Source organism: Emys orbicularis, chromosome 1, assembly GCF_028017835.1.
Source record: "Emys orbicularis isolate rEmyOrb1 chromosome 1, rEmyOrb1.hap1, whole genome shotgun sequence".
Classification (NCBI taxonomy): domain Eukaryota; kingdom Metazoa; phylum Chordata; order Testudines; family Emydidae; genus Emys; species Emys orbicularis.
Window position 1 is genome coordinate 109,690,589 of NC_088683.1, and position 18,000 is coordinate 109,708,588.

The window sequence follows — 18,000 nt, forward strand, 5'->3', positions numbered from 1 at the left end:
GGGAGTCAGAGGAGCTGGCAGGAGAAATGCCCCAAATGCAAGGGCTATCCTACTTTCGCCAGGACTCTCAGTAGGCCTGAAAGTGAGTGTTTGCATTTTCAACCTACAGTCTGATTTTTAATTTCAAGTTTGTTTGCTTTATACAAGGAGAAAATCAGGAGTTTCCCAGCTTCTTAGCTGAAGCGAGAAAGTCTCCTTTCAGCTTGACTGAAGCTTTAAAAACCAAAATTAATCCTATTGAATAAGGCCTGCTGAGCCCATGGAAGGAAGAGCCCAGGCTTGCTTCCTGGTTGGCTTTTCGTTTTTCATAGTCATACCTGCAGCAATAGGATTTAATTTTCTTCCACAAAACCAAATTCCATGACTCTGTATGGAGAATTACTGCTGAATTGAGCTATCAGTTCGGAAAAGAGGCCTAAATATATCGCTTAACCCTTGGTAGTATACTATTTACTATGGTCATACCAGTCAAAAGACATTACTGCTTTAAGAAAAATAAGCTGTTTCGTTTCAAAGCACATGGAACAAACGTGAAATCTATGAGAAATGAATTATGAAGCATGAAGCTCTTAAGAGGTGAAGTTCTACCTTATGGAAAAGCTTTCATAGAACTCCTTTGCTCTGTAGCCTTTTTTAGTACCACTAGAGGGTGATCCAGGATAACTAATAATCTCCTGCAGTCCTTTCTACAGTGTACCGAGATCTGCATTACTCGTGTCAGATACTGGAGTGAATTTTTTGGTGAAAGTGAGTTACTATCAGCACCGGTTGAACCAAAACTATTTGAGGCAGACACGGTTCAAGCTTCATCCACACCACGTTACTGGGGCACTTCATTCTTCATCTACAGCAGCGGTTTTCAACCCGGGGGCCGCGGAGCCCTTGGAGTCCGCAGACTATGTCTAAGATTTCCAATGGGGTCCGCACCTGCATTTGAAATTTTTTAGGGGTTTGCAAATGAAAAGAGGTTGAAAGCCACTGAACTACAGCACCCTTACTGTTCCAGGTGTAAACTTTTCTTGAGCAGTGGCTGGTAGTTGTTCCAAACATGGAGCATTTTTGTTGTAGGGGCAGATTTTCTTTCCATGCCACCGCCTATGTCTGACACTGAACACTACGCAGTGAAGTAAGTGTATTTAGTGATAAAATTGGCTCTCTCTAATATTTTTTTCATTGGTATGTACAACTGCCTCCATTGTTTTGTTTATTGTCCCTTATTGCAGTCACTGTATTTCTAATTGCTCACTTCCATCCTATGTTCTTCCTTACGACTCTCCCCTTCCCCCTTCATTTCCCCTGCCAGACTCGAACTGTACAGAAAAGTGCCAAATCTGCGAATCCTGGCCTGCGGTGGGGATGGAACGGTAGGTCTTCTGTGCATTTCACGTCAAACTCGATGATTGTCTCCATTAACTCAGAAAGGACAGAGTTGGACAAAAAAGCCCCTGCAAAGGAGACCTCAGTCCAGTATCTGCTTGAAGGGAACATTAATAATTAAGAGACTTTTCAACATGATAAAATATATTGCAAAGTTTCCCTTGCCACCCTGGTTAAGAATATCTGGGGGGTAAGGTGCTATCTGTTATAATATTTGTGGATTACATTCTTGTTATGAATAAAATATGTACATGATACTATGCCTAAAAAAGCTTCCTTCACCCTTAAGCAGCTTTTACAACTGAACAATATTCAATTTTACTGGTCTTTTTCTCTGCTGTATCACCATTCTGACTGTTGCTGATATCCAAAAACTGATGATCCAGTGGGAAGGGTATGTGACGTAGGCATAGTTTTACTTCTGTATTTGCGGGGAGGCGGGGGGCAGTTCCAGTCAGGCCAGCGGGGCCACGTGTGTGTGGGGGGCAAACTCCATGCCTGTCCGAGACTTGCAGTTTTTTGGGGGGGGCAGTATCCTCTGTCCCACCCAGCTATGCCCATGGTATGTGACGAGGAGTCAGGAGATCCACTTTCTATTCCATGTCTGCCATTGTCTCCCTTTGTGACTATAGGCAAGTTGTGTGTTCCTCTCCCAATTCCTTTGTAAAGTATTTTGATATCTGTGCATGAAAGGAAGGATGGTTCAGTGGTTAGGGTGCTACCCTGGGAGTTGGGAGACCTGAGTTCAATTTCCTGCTCTGCCACAGACTTCCTGTGTGACCTTGGGCAAGTCATTTAGACTCTCTGTGCCTCAATTCCCCATCTGTAACATGGGGATAGTACAGGGGTGTGATGAAGATCTCTAAATTAGAGATTGTGCGGTGCACAGATTCTACACTGACAAGGACCATATAAATATCTAAGATATATAGGTGCTGAGTATTAGATATGGTTGTGATTCTTCTGCTCATACACGCATACTCCTGCTAGCTCTCATTGAGTTAGCATAAGTATAAGTAGCATTGTATCTGTGTTAGCACAGGCAGCTGCAGTGGAGACGTGGCCAAGCCATGCCAAGTACAAACCCCTCTGAAATCAGTGGATATGTGTTTGGCATGGCTCAACCATGTCTCTGCTGCTGCTCCCCATGCTACCGTGGCTGTACTGCTAGCTCACTGAGTGCTTGTGGGAGCATATGTACATGAGGAGGAGAATCACACCCCTACTTCCTAGTGTAGATGTAGCCTATTTGTGAGCCAATATAGAAGCTTTCTTCTTCATAATCAGCTTCTGTCAATATTGCCTGTGATTTTGTCATACTCCAGTGTGTATGACATTGCACTGTCCCTTCTGAGATAGCTAAATGTGATCAGGCGCATTTCCACCAGGGTGGTATATAAGGTGTAGGGGCTACCCTGATGACAGAACTCTGCCACCCAAGCTGAGAAATCATATCATTGGGGGTTGGAATGGCTTACAATGGACATAAGCGGGGATATTCAAAGGAGCCTAAAGGAATAAGGCCCCCAACTCCCATTGAGTTTCAGGGGAAGCTGGGTATTTAATCTCCTTAGGCCCATGTAAAAATCCCAGCCTTAGTGAATATTAATATGAATGGAAGGGTGCCTTCTCTGTTGGAGAGAAAGTAGGAGTGAACCAGTTAGGGTCCAGCAAAGGGCCATCTTCTGTGATTCACTAGGGATTGTTTCCTTCAGAACCTACAGGACACTGTTTCAGCGGAGGACATAGTGAAAATAGATAATCTTCCAATGTATTTGTCAAATGTTTCCAGTCTGCCATCCAAGGGAGCTGAAACTATAATGTGAGTTAATCTAGGTCCACAAAATTTTTAATATAAAAATTAGTGCAGCTCGATTGGCTCTTACCAACTCTTGTTTTCTCTTGACTTCACAGTATGAGCAATAGGGGGCAGCACCGTATCATTAGTGTGAACAACTCTAGACTGTTATCTTTGCTGCTGTTAAATTTGAAACAAATTAATATCTTATTGTCCCAAAAGCCAATGAAAAATCTTGCTCAGATGGACTTAGTGAATATTCAGTGAGACCAGATATCACTTTGCCTTGCTGACATGAAACAGAAGGCGGAAGCGTTTCCAGTTTCACTGCTTGCTCTCCTTTTTCCTGGGGATACATGGAAGGCTGTAGCCTCCAGGGCTGTCAATCTCCGCTCCTTTCACCATCACACAGTTCACAAGAGATGGTAGGCCTTGTCACCCCTTACCCCAAGATTGCTATTGGATATTTAGAGACTGGGTCAAACTAAATAATAAGGCTTGCCACTCAAATAGAATCAATTTATGTGTCATTTCAAAGCAGTTTTACCAGGTGATTTAATAGTATTATCTCCACTCTACAGACTGGGAGACTGAGGCACGATGAAGTGATCTGCCCAATTTTAGATAGCAAGTCAATGGCAGAGTGGTGGTCCAATTGGCTTCAATGGGCCCAGGATTTCACCTTAGGGTTTCCTGACTCCATCTCCTATTCTAAGCACCAGAGGCCAGATTTTTAAAGGTATGGGAGTTAGGCTCCTAGCCCCTTTTGAAAATCCCAGTATGTGCCTAAAGACCTTAAAAAATCTGTCCCTCAATGACTGTGCTTCCCATACCACCATTTTAAAGTGTAAATTCTACATTATTCTAATATAGTTAAATAGCCCTTTTCAGCTCAAAGAAATGCAGCAAGTCCTTTAAAAATTCTATACCTACAAGAGTCACTTCCACCACCACATACCACTAATCCACAGCTATTGGTAGAACATGAAAGCTGTTTAATAGCACAAAGCAACACTACTCAGTAGTAAACAAGAATTCTTTAGATACTGGAGCTCAAGTAGGAATTTGGCCTGGATAGCAAAGCTAACATTTCCACTCTTGCAAAAAGTACCTTGGGATCTTTGATAACCACAAATGGTCAGGACCTTAGTTTTGTGCCACATTTAAAGGATGGCATCTCCAGTGGTACAGTTCCCTATAACCCTTACTTTCAATGCTGTTACTGTGAAAAAATAATTAGGATGAGTTTCAGATGTTTGTTCTTAGTAATTTTTAACTTAATTTTTTTATTCAGTTTTTTAAAATGCTGTCTAGTTTTGCTTTATGGTTCTTGGTACTCCGTAGAAGATAATCCAAGGAGGTCTTTTGTTTTATGACAAGAATTTCAATAAAAACCCCTCAAAGCAATGTTAAGTCAGGTATAAATACAAGTCCATAATTGTAGGTGCTTTTGTTTCCTGTTCAGGGAAAGGGTGGAATGATTGTTGTTAAATCAATATAACAATAAATAATGCCAATTCATTATTTTTAATAATCAGCATTTAATAAATGCCATTTATGTACAACTTGACATCCAGTTGCTCCTTGTAACACTCCTGTGAGGCAGGCTAATAAATACTGTTATCCCTATTTTGCAGAAGAGGAAGCTGAGGCAGGGAGGCTAAATGGTTGGTTTTCAGCAGTGCTCATTTCTGCATCTCCCATTACTATCACTTGACCATCTGTGTGACGAGGATAAACTGTTGGCCTGTTTCTCTCTCTTTCACTATTTAAATCCACCTAATTTGATTTCTTTCCCTTTTCTGTTCTCTGTTTGCAGGTGGGCTGGATCCTCTCCATCCTGGATGAGCTACAGCTCAGCCCCCAGCCTCCTGTTGCCGTCCTTCCCCTTGGTACTGGGAATGACCTTGCTCGCACCCTCAACTGGGGAGGGGTAAGCACTGACTCCAGTACCCTCTTCTTTGTGCCTTACCAGCTATTCATTCTAATTGGTAGTTGTTCTGGATGGGGCTTCTGCTAGCTACAGCAGTGGAGTGAAGGCAGGGACGTATCCAAAATCCATTCCAGATTGAAATTGATTTTTGTGCCTGTTTCCATTCTTGGGATGCACTTAGAATTATTGCAGATGGAGACAAATACAATTGAAGTTCTTCCCTGTTCCATGGTGGGATCCAGAGTCTATTCAAAGCTGACAGCAAAATTAAATTCTAACACTTCTCTCTAGCCCACACAATGAAGTAAAATACAGGGCACCTCAGCTGCTCTGATAACTAGTGCCTGCTTTGGCCCAGATCCTGCAAATGAACTGTGCGAATTTCAGCAGCTGCATGTGGGTTCTTGAATGCTACTTTTGCTTGTTTTTTTGGTTCTTATGGATTTGCACCCTCTGAGTTTTGCTTTGATTTTTGGGTTTATGCAAGCTTGAAAAGTGAAAGCTCAGTTCATCTGAAACAAACAAGTTTTGGCATGGTTTGTGGTTGAAACCATCCAACCCTCCCTGACATCTATGAAAAGGTTTATGTGAAACTCAGATTGCATCTGCCCAAAGGTTCACAAACCCATACTGCGTTTCAGGTTTGTGATGAAACAAGGCAAGATCTTATGAACAATTTGGGGCAGGGATTTTATTGCATGTGTGTACAGAATCTTGCCACCTGTGGTCAGTAGGACCTGTGGACTGCAGAAAAGGGCATGGCACTCTTAGTAAAATCTGTCGAGTCACCTCCATATACCATTGGCCTTACTGTGCTAGTCAGAGATTGTAAATCTCAACAGTTGTTTGCCAAACCTCTTGTTCCTGATTCATCCACAGTCTAAATTTATGAACCTGTTGGGCAGACTTAGTCTGGATTTCATGCAAACTTCCTTCACGCAGATCTGGCCTGGCATGGTCACTGGTGTCTCAGTCAGGTAATTAACGTGTGACGTTATGGTGTTCTAGAAGTCCATTAATGAGTCTTTGGTGGTGCTCATTCTGCTTCCAGGGTTACACGGATGAGCCTGTCTCGAAGATTCTCTGTCACGTAGAAGATGGGACTATTGTCCAGCTGGACCGCTGGAACCTCCAGGTGGAACGAAACCCCGATTTGCCGCAGGAAGAAATTGAGGACGGGGCACGTAAGGTTAGAGCTGCCTGTTTTACAGCAGAGAGAGCCTGCAGGATACAAGCTGGGGTTTCTGGGACTCAGGAAAACATTTTCCACTCTCGTCTCCTCCTACAGCAAGGTTAAAGATGTCACCACATTCAGAAGTAGATCACAGTTACAGCATGCTGCCCATTTGTTGTCCCTCATAATGCTCAATATCTGAATGCTTAAAACAAACTCCTTGTTCACTGGGCCAAAGGATGAAAATCTGTGGCATCTTATTTGTCAGATTATTACTTCTTCCCCTGGCCTTGTTAGCTGTGGTGATAAAGGCTAGCCCCATGATCCAGTCCTCAATTGATTGAAAAACCACAAAGCATATGTATATTCTTTGGGCTGCTGCTAGTGGATACCAGTTGTGTATCTGTTCTCTAAGTTTTGTATGGGTTGCTAGCCTGTGTCTTTTGAGGTTGTCATCCCCTTCCCTCTGTGTGGTCCCGTTACATCACTGACCCTCCCCCATTTGGTCTGCGAGTTGGAAGGTTTTCAAATATTTTGGAATATTTGTCATGGGAGGAGCTGTATTTCTGTGCTCTCCTGTTTAATCTGCAGTCATTTTTAAAGTGAGGCAATAGCCAGAAAAAGGATTCTGTGAAAATGACTCCTTGTTCCTGCACACAGAGCCCTCTAACCCTTCTGAGTTATAATTTACTGAACTCTAGCTTTCCTTCTTGTCAGCCTAATAGAGCCAATATAGCAGTGAAAGGGCCAGATGTGCTCTAGTCTGCCTCATGCATCATCAACAGAACTACCAGCCGAGTTCTGAATCCAGGATCTGTATTGCTGCTGATGATGTATGAAGCAGAAAGAACACAGCTTGATTTTTCAGATGCCATGCTGAGCTTGTAGTGCCAGCAATTAGGAGAATCTTTGTTTTGACATGTTAAGTAGGAGATTGCTGAGAGAGGATAAATAGAGAACCCCATGATGTCATGTTTACAGATTCACTTATGTGACCATAAAGCACTGCAGATGTGTTTGTGTTCTGTCATTTTTGCATTTGATTACCTTCAGCAAGTTGTTTCCAGCCTTCATAGCAACTCTGCATATAAAATTTCCCACCGCTTTCTCTTCTCTCCTTCTATAGCTTTTCAAAAATGTGTTAATTTGAGGGATGGCATGAAATATTTGGTCGTCTTTTCTTGCATACTGTACCCAAAACAGTTTCACATGTTTTCTTTCTGGTCTTTGATTGCAGCTTCCACTCAGTGTCTTCAATAATTACTTCAGCCTTGGATTTGATGCACATGTCACGCTGGAATTCCATGAATCCCGAGGTGAGAGGAACTCTTAATTCCCTTAGCTGTGGGAATCATAGGAATGGACAAATGACTTCTGAATTTTAGCTAGGGTTGGCTATGACAACTTGTTTCCCAAAATCTAAAGAGAATGCTGAAACATATAAATTCCTGTCCCAGACAAGAAAGTGGGAAGAATGATTCTAGCACTAGTTTCTGAAGGACTCATTATGCCACAGCTGGACAAATGTGTCCAGTTTTGTGTATCACACTGAAGAAAGGATACTGAAGAAATAGAAAAGGTTTTGGTGATATAACAAGATTGATGAAATTGGTTGGAAATGCTGAGATTCATGGGAGGAAAAGAGACTAAGAGGGGAGAGATTTGAAGTTTCTAAAGGAGATGTTAAAGGGAGCTGTAGATACTATAAAAGGCTTATGTTGATCCAGAATGAGGGCATGTGGACAAAAGAAACAGCAGAGAGAAAAAGAGAATTTACATTGGGTGCAAATTTTTACCACAGTGGGGGAGAGGTTGGGATGGGGAGTGATAGGGATGTGAAGTTGTGGATTGTAGATGGCAGCAGTAGTAAAATCAGGTTTACAGCAGAACTAGAGAGAGACTTATTATGAAAGACTATGGTATAGTATTATTGGGTTGAGTTAGACAATACTGAGCCCTAGATCCGCTATGTTCGTAAGGAAATAAACAGGCCTTCATAATAATCCATAAAAATCCCCCAGGAGTCCTATTTTGGGCTGCTGTATTACTTTATTTCTCTTCATGCTGATGAAGAGTGTGTCCTGCCAGAAACTCTCACAGAATTCCAAATATGCCTAAACAGCTGAGTTTTGGCTTGACAGGCAGTACATTGTGTGCATGTGTTAGGTAAGCATATTTATATTACCAGAGCTGCTGTTCAATTTTCCTTGGTCAGCATGTTGTTGATTTAGCTGTGTGAGTTTTGAACTGAAGCCTCACTTGTTCTCATTTTTATACTATAACAATGTCATTAAAAAAGTAAAAAGATAGCACCCTCATGCCAGGCTAAATAAAGAGCTGAATGCCTGATGGAATGAGCTAATGCATATTTTATAATGTTTAAGACTGCTGTAAGCTTCAGGAATAATAATGAAGGGCCACAGAAGGGCACAGGAATGAAATGATGACAGCACTATGCATTTCTTTATGAGTGCACCCCAGTGTGCATTCCTAATGTGGTTGCAAATATACAGTATAGATGAGTTTCATGGCTACCCTCTCACTTAGTGGAAGCATTACTTAATTATTAAGTTGTAGAGCTATATAAAGAATGAATGTTATTCCAGACATGCCAGTGTTTTAAAAATTTAGATGAGAGAGAGAAAATACTCAGAGCAATCTGTGTGTGGGTATGTGTGGATGGGGAAGCTTGCAAAGCACCTGCATCTGCTGTTCCCATTCTAGCTGGCACAGTTATTTTCTCACTTTCTTGAACACAAAAACTTACAAATGAGTCCTGTGTGTATAGGGGAAGAAAAGCTTAAAGCTTACATTTTGGTGTCATTGTTGTCCTGTGTGTGTTTGTTTTCATTTAATTTCCTCTGTCATGTGTTATTTATGGACATAATCAGGATGGGTCAGACTCTGATCTCATTTACAACTGGTGTAAATCCATTGAAATCAGTGGAATTATTCTGGGTTTACACTAGTTTCATTAAAGCAGAATTTGGTCCAATAAATTGAACGTGCATGCGCATTCCTGCATTCAGAGCTATTGTTAATGATATAAAATATCATGAAGCAAATAAAATAAATAAAGATACCGACTTGAACTCTCCTAGTCCACTCGGGCATTTCACAGTGTGGAAATGTAACTGCCCTCTAAGGTAGTTGGGTATTTCCCTTTAGGTAGACTAGGTAGTAAGTGTCTCAAATGTTACTTTTAATGAACGTTGCCTTTTCAGTGGTGACCTCGGTGCTTATGTGACCAGTTACTTGTTTGAGGGGAGACTGAACCGTTAGGCTTGGTCCTGAATATGGGGCAGCACGTAGCTGTGCTGTTCCGGGAAGAGCTCTGGGAAGGAAACTCTGCTTCTGAGTCACAGTTCCTCCCCTATTCCCTTCTTGCTCTAGGAGGAAGTAAATTACTTCACCCCTTTTAGCCGTGCCATTTATTTCCTAATCCCTACCCCCGTTTCTGGCCACATCTGGTGGCTGACGCTTGGGGTATAATTGAGACAGAGCGCTCCACTCCTCCCCACTCAGTTTCTTGAGAAGTGGGTGTGATGGGTTGGATCACAGAAACCCCCTTGGGGCTGCCAACTGATGTGCCAAGACTACTTCTGCCCCTGCTTTCCTGCCCTGGCAGCTTGGGACTTCAGTGCCCTGCCTGGTTTGAGCCAGACCCGCTAACCTGCTGCAAACCCAGACCCAGGTCTGAACCATGTCCCCTAACAGCTGTAGGCTTAATTGAAAGCAGTTTAAGAAGTGGTCCTGTCTTTAACACTCAGATGCCCAACTCCCAATGGGGTCCAAACCCCAAATAAATCCATTTTACCCTGTATAAAGCTTATACAGGGTAAACTCATAAAGTGTTTGCACTCTATAACACTGATAGAGAGGTATGCACAACTTTTTGCCCCCACCCCCTTCCCGGCATTAATACATACTCTGGGTTAATTAATAAGTAAAAAGTGATTTTATTAAATACAGAAAGTAGGATTTAAGTGGTTCCAAGTAGTAACAGACAGAACAAAGTGAATTACCAAGTAAAATAAAATAAAACACGCAAATCTAAACCTAATACAGTAAGAAAACTGAATACAGATAAAATCTCACCCTCAGAGATGTTTCAATAAGCTTCTATCACAGACTGGACGCCTTCCTAATCTGGGCACAATCCTTTCCCCTGGTACAGCCCTTGTTCCAGCTCAGGTGGTAGCTAGGGGATTTCTAATGATTGCAGCCCTCTTTGTTCTGTTCGACCCCCTTATATGGCTTTGGCACAAGTTAGGAATCTTTTGTCTCTCTGGGTCCCTAACCACACTTCTAAATGGAAAAGCACCAGGTTTAAGATGGATTTCAGTACCAGGTGACATGGTCACATGTCCTGTGAGACCCTAAGCCTTCATTCCTCCCAGCCTGACTCAAAGGAAGGCCTGCAAGCAAACAGAGCCATCCACAGTCAATTGTCCTGGTTGATGGGAGCCATCAAGATTCCAAACCACCATTAATGGCCCACACTTTGCATAATTATAATAGGCCCTCAGAGTTATATTTCATATTTCTAGTTTCAGATACAAGAGTGATACATTTATACAAATAGGATGACCACACTCAGTAGATTATAAGCTTTGTAATTATACCTTACAAGAGACCTTTTGCATGGAGCATATTTTAGTTACATTATATTCACACTCATTAGCATATTTTCCTAAAATCATATAGAGTGCAACATCACAGTGGGAGTCCAGGGCATGCAGCCCCTGCCTTCCACCTATACCCAGAGCTGCAATCCAGGCAATTTTAATGTGGCCATTCAGAAGGGGAAGCCCTTGCTCTGTAGATATCCCATTCACCAGTTGCTGGGGACACTGTAACCCACTGTAACCCATTGAATGACCAGACAGGTTAAAGTTTTTACTTTGAGTAAAAACCAGTGGGAGAACACTTTAACCTGTCTGGTCATTCAATGACAGACCTGCGGGTGGCTATTTTACAACAGAAAAACTTCAAAAACAGACTCCAACGAGAGACTGCTGAGCTGGAATTGATATGCAAACTAGATACAATCAATTTAGGATTGAATAAGGACTGGGAATGGCTGAGCCATTACAAACATTGAATCTATCTCCCCTTGTAAGTATTCTCACACTTCTTATCAAACTGTCTGTACTGGGCTATCTTGATTATCACTTCAAAAGTTTTTTTTCACTTACTTAATTGGCCTCTCAGAGTTGGTAAGACAACTCCCACCTGTTCATGCTCTCTGTATGTGTGTATATATATATATCTCCTCAATATATGTTCCATTCTATATGCATCTGAAGAAGTGGGCTGTAGCCCACGAAAGCTTATGCTCTAATAAATTTGTTAGTCTCTAAGGTGCCACAAGTACTCCTGTTCCTTTGTAGGCAGAACCACCACTTGTGCATGTAAATAGAGATGCGATTTGCAGGTGCAACAAAACAAGCGATTTGTGAACATGTGGCCCGGAATGTATTGATATGGTAGAGTCCTGCATTTGACGTTTACCCACAACAAAGCAAACAGGATCATTTGGCAGGCTGAGTGCAATCAAACAATACGTGTTTTTAATACAGGCAAGTGCAGGTCATACATCAACGGATAGAAAATGCAGGTCACACTACAATGTGGAAGTCTGTATTCTGGAAAGCAGTGATTCATAAAAGGACTTAGGAGGTCTTTATAGGTGACCAACTGAATATGAGGTCCCAGTGTGATGATGTGGTCAAAAGGGCTATCATGACAGGGAATCATCATGCATGAGAGGTAATATCATCTCCCCTAATGTATATGGAATTGGTGAGACCACTGCTGGAATCCTATTACAAGTTCTGGTGTGCACATTTTAGAAAGGATGCTGAAAAAATTAGAGGGGAATTGGAGAACTATGAGAATGGTTTATGGGCTGGAAAATATGCCTTGCAATGGAAGTTTAAAAGCTCTATTTATCTTATCGCAGAGAAGGCTAGGAAGTGATTTAATCACACTCTTATAAGTAGCTATTCAGAGAGAAGATATCTGATAGTAGAGGGCTCTTTAGTCTATCAGACAAAAGCATAAAAGATCCAATGGCTGGTTAGGAAAACTCAAACTGGAAAAAAAAGACAAAAAAGTTTTTACCGTGAGTAATTAATCATTGGAAACAGATTACCAAGGATGTGATAAATTCTCCATCACTTAGAATCTTTAAATCAAAATTGGATCTCTTTCTAATTAGGCTCTACTTTAACTACAAGTTGTTGGGCGAGGTACAGAAATCACTACGTTGAATTCTATGGCCTGTGTTATGCACGATATCAGACTAGATGATCATAATGATCCCGTCTGGCCTGAAAATCTATGAACCATTCAGTTTTGTTTCAAATGTTTCATGAGATTTGAAATGATCCAAACGGAGATCTACTCATTGTACAGTGTGTACTTGTGTCACTGAAAAGTTGTTATTGTGCTGTTGGAAGTTTACGGTGGGATCATGAGACAGACAATGTGACTCTCTAAGGTGGTGTTGTGGTAAATTTCCCTCATGAGAATCATGCTTTGGGGGCTGTCTGCCCTTATCCTCATCCACTCTACCTTACACCAAGAAGGGGTTGCACTAAATAGAAATCCACTAGCAAAGAATAGCATAGAGGATAGATTCTTGCAAAGTAAAAATTCATTTGACATTTTTCACCTTTTAATTACCAATGGGTGGTGCATGTACAGTACGCATGGAATTGCTCTATTAGGGTTGCTAATGTAGATCGTGCTGAAAATAAAGACTTCCCTTGCCCTTTCCCCATCATGGGTTGAAAGCTAGCAGCTTGCCAAGGCTGGAAATCTGTCTTCCTGCCTCCAGGAAAGCTTGGAATGAAACTTCTTGGAACAGCAAGGGTGCTTTGCAAACTTTCTCCCTTATGACGACTTTGTTTTCTTCCTTGTTCTTCTTTTACAGAAGCAAATCCAGAGAAATTCAACAGTCGCTTTCGAAATAAAATGTTTTATGCTGGGGTAAGTTGCGAATAGATTTTACAGAATAGCCTTGGTTTATTTATTTAAATTATTTATTATTTATTCCCCTTCCTCTCCCTTTCACTCCTGAGACTTATGACCATTTCTTTTGCCTGTCACCTTTAAAAGTACATAGTTTGCTTCCGGTGGTTTGAGCATTGGCCTGCTAAACCCAGGGTTGTGAGTTCAATCCTCGAGGGGGCCACTTAGGGATCTGGGGCAAAATCAGTACTTGGTCCTGCTAGTGAAGGCAGGGTCCTGCTAGTGAAGGCAGGGGGCTGGACTCGATGACCTTTCGGGGTCCTTTCCAGTTCTATGAGATAGGTATATCTCCATATATTATTATTATTATTACTTCTGATTATGAATTCCCTCCCTTTTCCTATGTCTGGTAGGCAGCCTTTTCAGACTTCCTGCAGAGGAGTTCCAGAGATTTATCCAAACATGTTAAAGTTGTGGTAAGTATAGGAAAGCATGGCATCATTTTGTGCAGTGTGAGTGTGAGGGGGAGAGAGAGAGAGAAGGGGAGAGAGAGAGAGAGGGAATGCTGAGAAAACAGACCTGATCACACCAGACCATTGATTGTTACTTTCAGTTTTAACCGTGACATTTGAAACACATTTTGTAGAAAGCCTTTGGGAATTTACATACATGACAATTTCCCACTGAGTAACACACCCTTACCTATCTCACAGAGAGTGAATGGTGCCCAGCAACTAAGTTATAGAGAGATGGGTATTTCTAAAATGCAATCCATGTTCTTGGGCAGGTTGTTACAAAATGGGGTAACAGCAATTATTATCCTGTCTGAGACCCCATTTACAAACCCCTCTTTGTTCTGTTGCTTTGGTTTTTGCAGTGTGATGGAACAGACCTGACCCCAAAGATTCAGGAGCTGAAGTTCCAATGTATAGTGTTTTTAAATATACCCAGGTAAGCTCCAGTAACAACAAACTGCTGGCTTCATAGGAACAATTAATTAACAAACACAATTTCCAGAGTTGTGCACCTAATACTTGAACAAGGAAGTCAACAGATAGAACAGAGTTGTCTTCTGCTTCATTAGAAACACAAAGCAGGAGGGAAAAAATCAGATCAGTACCTTCCAAATAGAAGAGCTCCAAATGGATCTGGAAGAAACACTGTTTCCTAACATCTCAGAGGGTGTCACAAACAGTGGGGTGTGTTTTTAAAAGCCCAATATTCCCCCATCTTCCCTGTCCCCTCTCCAAAGATTCCCTTTCCAAGGTATTCACTTCCTCTCCCTCCTGTGTTGCGCTCTCTGCAAGGTTCTTTGTGGTGTCTCCTCTCCAAAGTTCTCCCCACCCCCTGCTCCACAAGGTCTCCCATATATCCCTAAGGGTAGGCAGGAGAGAGAAGCAGCAGCAGCCATTAGGTAGGAGACCACTGTCTGGAGCTCCTCCTCCAATATATCCCAGCTTTTGCATCCCCTCTGCTCCCAGACCTTCTGAGCCAGGAGGGAGGGAGGAAACTAGGGTCTGCAGAAAGCAAGCTTGGTTTCAGCCTCCTGCCTTCTTAGTAGGGGCACAAAGCAGCCTTTGTTGGCAGGAGGCTGCAGGTGAAAATCCAGCTGAACAGCTGATCTGAAGAAGGATTGGGGGGAGGCGGGAGAGAAGAGTCCTGAGCACTACTGCAAAAAGGCACTGTCCCCTCTCTGCTGCCTCCCATCTCCACTCAGCAACCTACCAGAAATTGGGATAGACAAACTAATTGCCTGCCTCACCAGCCTGAAAGTTGGAGGGCAGGTTCCCATTCTGATCTTTCCTGTAATTATATGTATGGTCACTGGGAGGCCCCAGAATGGATTTTAAGTCCTTTTGGAATAGATTTATGGCTATTCACCCAGAAGATAAAGAACTGGCCTGTACTTATGCTTTCTTTTCTTTTAATTGTTGTAAGACCCAGTGGGGCAAATTCTTAATATGCTCCCTAAAGCTCTCATTTTCTAAACCTCTTTCTGCAGGTATTGTGCTGGCACAATGCCCTGGGGTACCCCCAGCGACCACAGAGACTTTGAACCTCAGCGCCATGATGATGGTTACATTGAGGTCATTGGGTTCACTATGGCCTCTCTGGTGAGAATTTTTGCAGAGCTGAGTATTTTTTTTTTGCATGCAGTAGATTTCACACTGCTTAGGGCACTGGGACTATTCTGTGTGCAATTTTGTATGAGACACCTCATGTCCATGGCTCAACACTAGGATGCACAAAGTTTCATACAAAAAAGATTCTCTTCTATGCTTTCCTGGGTTCAATAAGGTGGGAAAAAATTGTTTTTGCCTCAATTTTTAAAAAAATTATGAACAAATAATGGTTTTCAAAGGAAGAGAAGTATTATTTCATTATAAAAATGTACTCCCTGAAAAACTGGTTGCTTTGAACATATCTAATGGTGCTTCAAAATGCTCCCAAATCAAAATTCAAAGAAGATTAAAGTATTATAGAAGGGATGTGTGTGCAAGTGTATGTGTGTTTGTACTATGGGAAACTTCTATGGTCGCACAATAACTGCTGTTTGTTACCAGCCCCACCACAACTGTGGTTTTTATATATTTTCCATATACATTAGAGCTGGTCAGAAATTCTTTGTTGGAAAATAGGGTTCCAGCAACAATTTTTTGTGTGTGTGTAGAGAAATTACACTTTAAAAAAAACGATGAAATTTGTGAACCAACAAAATATTTTGACAAAAAAAAAAAAATCCTACTTTCACTTTTTCACTGTGAGAAAAGAAAAGAAAAAGTAAGAAATCATGTGTGTTGGGGGGTGGGGTAGAGGGATAATTTTGCTTAAAAAAAAGAAAAAAAGAAAAGAAAAAGAAACATCTTTAGGTTTTTTTCCCCCCTAAAACTTTTTATGAAACGTACTTACTCTTTTAAAACCATCTGTACTAATCACATAATTAAAGGTTGTCCCAACTTTGCAAGGTTGAGAAGTACCACATTGTCAAATCGCTAGGTGCTCAATGGACATATCTAATTTGCATAAAATAGACACATATTGTAGCCCTCCTCGTCTTCAGTATGTAGGTGTGTCCTGCAGCTTACTTGCAATATGGAGCACTGCATGCTGGGACTTCTGGTCTTTAAAGGCCACATCTCCATCTTGAAATTGAGCATTCCTTTCTGCTGTACTCTAGAACTGACCATCTAGAATTGACCATCACTGGTATTGCAAAAATTCTCCACCTAAAGTCACACCTAAAAATCCGAATAGTTTAAAAGAATTTCAATTACTGCATTAAATATTCTCAGAAAATTCCCGTTTTCCCTGTTTTATCAGAATGAGGGGGAGAGAGAAATTTTAAGAAGATCAGAGACCATAAGAGAAACACTCTTGATTGAGTAGTGCAACTGTTTATTTTAAGTATTTGTGTTTTCTAGCTGGTGCTCACATATTATAAATGATTAAAAAAAAATGTACAGTCTGCGTATGTTAGCTCAAATTCTGTTGACTTGTTCTTTGGTCTCAAGGTCTATAGTGCCTTCAGAAGTCTTGCCTAAAGCCAGTGAGGCTGATTTATTTTGTGCTGCGTTATAATGAATATTTACATAAGATCTATATATGTGGAGTACATTAATACACAAAATGATGCTGATGCATAAATAAGCATTGCATTTTTATATGCACCAGCCATGGAATTCAGAGTGAGCATTTCCATAGCAACCTTAATCCTGTGTCATCACCTTTCAATTATGCATTATAATTATGCCATTTAAAAACCTGAGCAAGATAACATGGTACTTGAGAAATAATAGAACATTGTGTGATTTAGTGGAAAAGGAATAAAACTTTTTGAAAGGGGTGTTGTCTACTGGTCAGAACACAGAGCAGCGATCTAGAAATATGAGTTCTGCTTCCCTTCTGACACTGATCTGCTGTGTAGTCTTGGGCAAGTCACTTAACCTAAAATGGGAGTGATAATTCTTACCTGCCCAACAAAGGTATTGTGAGGATTGAATAATGTTTGTAAAGTGCTTTTAAAGCATCAGGTAAGTGACACTATAATTGTTTTTCTTTTGTTCTCCCACAAAAAAGTTAACTCTAAGTGCATTTCCCGAGTACAAACCTTAAAAACACAAGATCACTAGTTACAGTGGTGTTACCCTCCAGACCAACCTCAGTCTTTGTACCTTTTCACCATAGCACCCAAATACATTCACAGGCTTGTCAGTTCCATGCCAAGGTGCTTTTCAGTTTCAGCATACAGCCATCCGCAATGCAGACATCTAATTCCTCACACTGAAATAAACTTGATCTCCATCATAAGCAAAACTAAGATGCCTTACTGCTAGACCTACTTTAAATGTCTATGCCCCTGATTGGGGTTTCTGCTATAGCCTTTGTATACTGGTGGAGCTATCATATGGGTGCCACAAAGCCAGTGGCAACTGATTGGGAGTACCCCGAGCATCAGAGGAATTCCCTAGTAGTGTAGGTCTGGTGGAATAACCTTTCATTACCCACACTATTACAGTGCTTGGTGTAGATGTATGTCAGGTTATAACTAAGGGAAGGGGCAGGATGTATTGGAGGAATCAGAAGGTGTAGCTGGAATACACTGAACTGTATTTACAATGTAACATCCCATAGGGAATCAGTGCAGGCAACAGTGAGTTAGAGTAGTCTTTGGGGTTGCCTCCAGAGGGCCACAGAGGTTGATGCACAGCCACCTTTGCCATCCCTCTCCTGAGCTGCATG

At 41.5% G+C, this 18,000-nt stretch overlaps 1 protein-coding gene across 2 annotated transcripts in view; it reads left to right on the forward strand.

Moving 5' to 3' along the window:
* The window catches only part of DGKI (diacylglycerol kinase iota), a 309,310-nt gene that overhangs the window by 178,134 nt on the left and 113,176 nt on the right, over positions 1-18,000 (forward strand). For both annotated transcript variants that reach the window (XM_065403383.1, XM_065403389.1), the window contains exons 12-19: positions 1,304-1,364; positions 4,995-5,108; positions 6,160-6,297; positions 7,520-7,598; positions 13,223-13,278; positions 13,674-13,736; positions 14,138-14,211; positions 15,263-15,374. In XM_065403383.1, the coding sequence (XP_065259455.1) occupies positions 1,304-1,364; positions 4,995-5,108; positions 6,160-6,297; positions 7,520-7,598; positions 13,223-13,278; positions 13,674-13,736; positions 14,138-14,211; positions 15,263-15,374 (697 nt within the window). The remainder of the gene's footprint in view (positions 1-1,303; positions 1,365-4,994; positions 5,109-6,159; positions 6,298-7,519; positions 7,599-13,222; positions 13,279-13,673; positions 13,737-14,137; positions 14,212-15,262; positions 15,375-18,000) is intronic.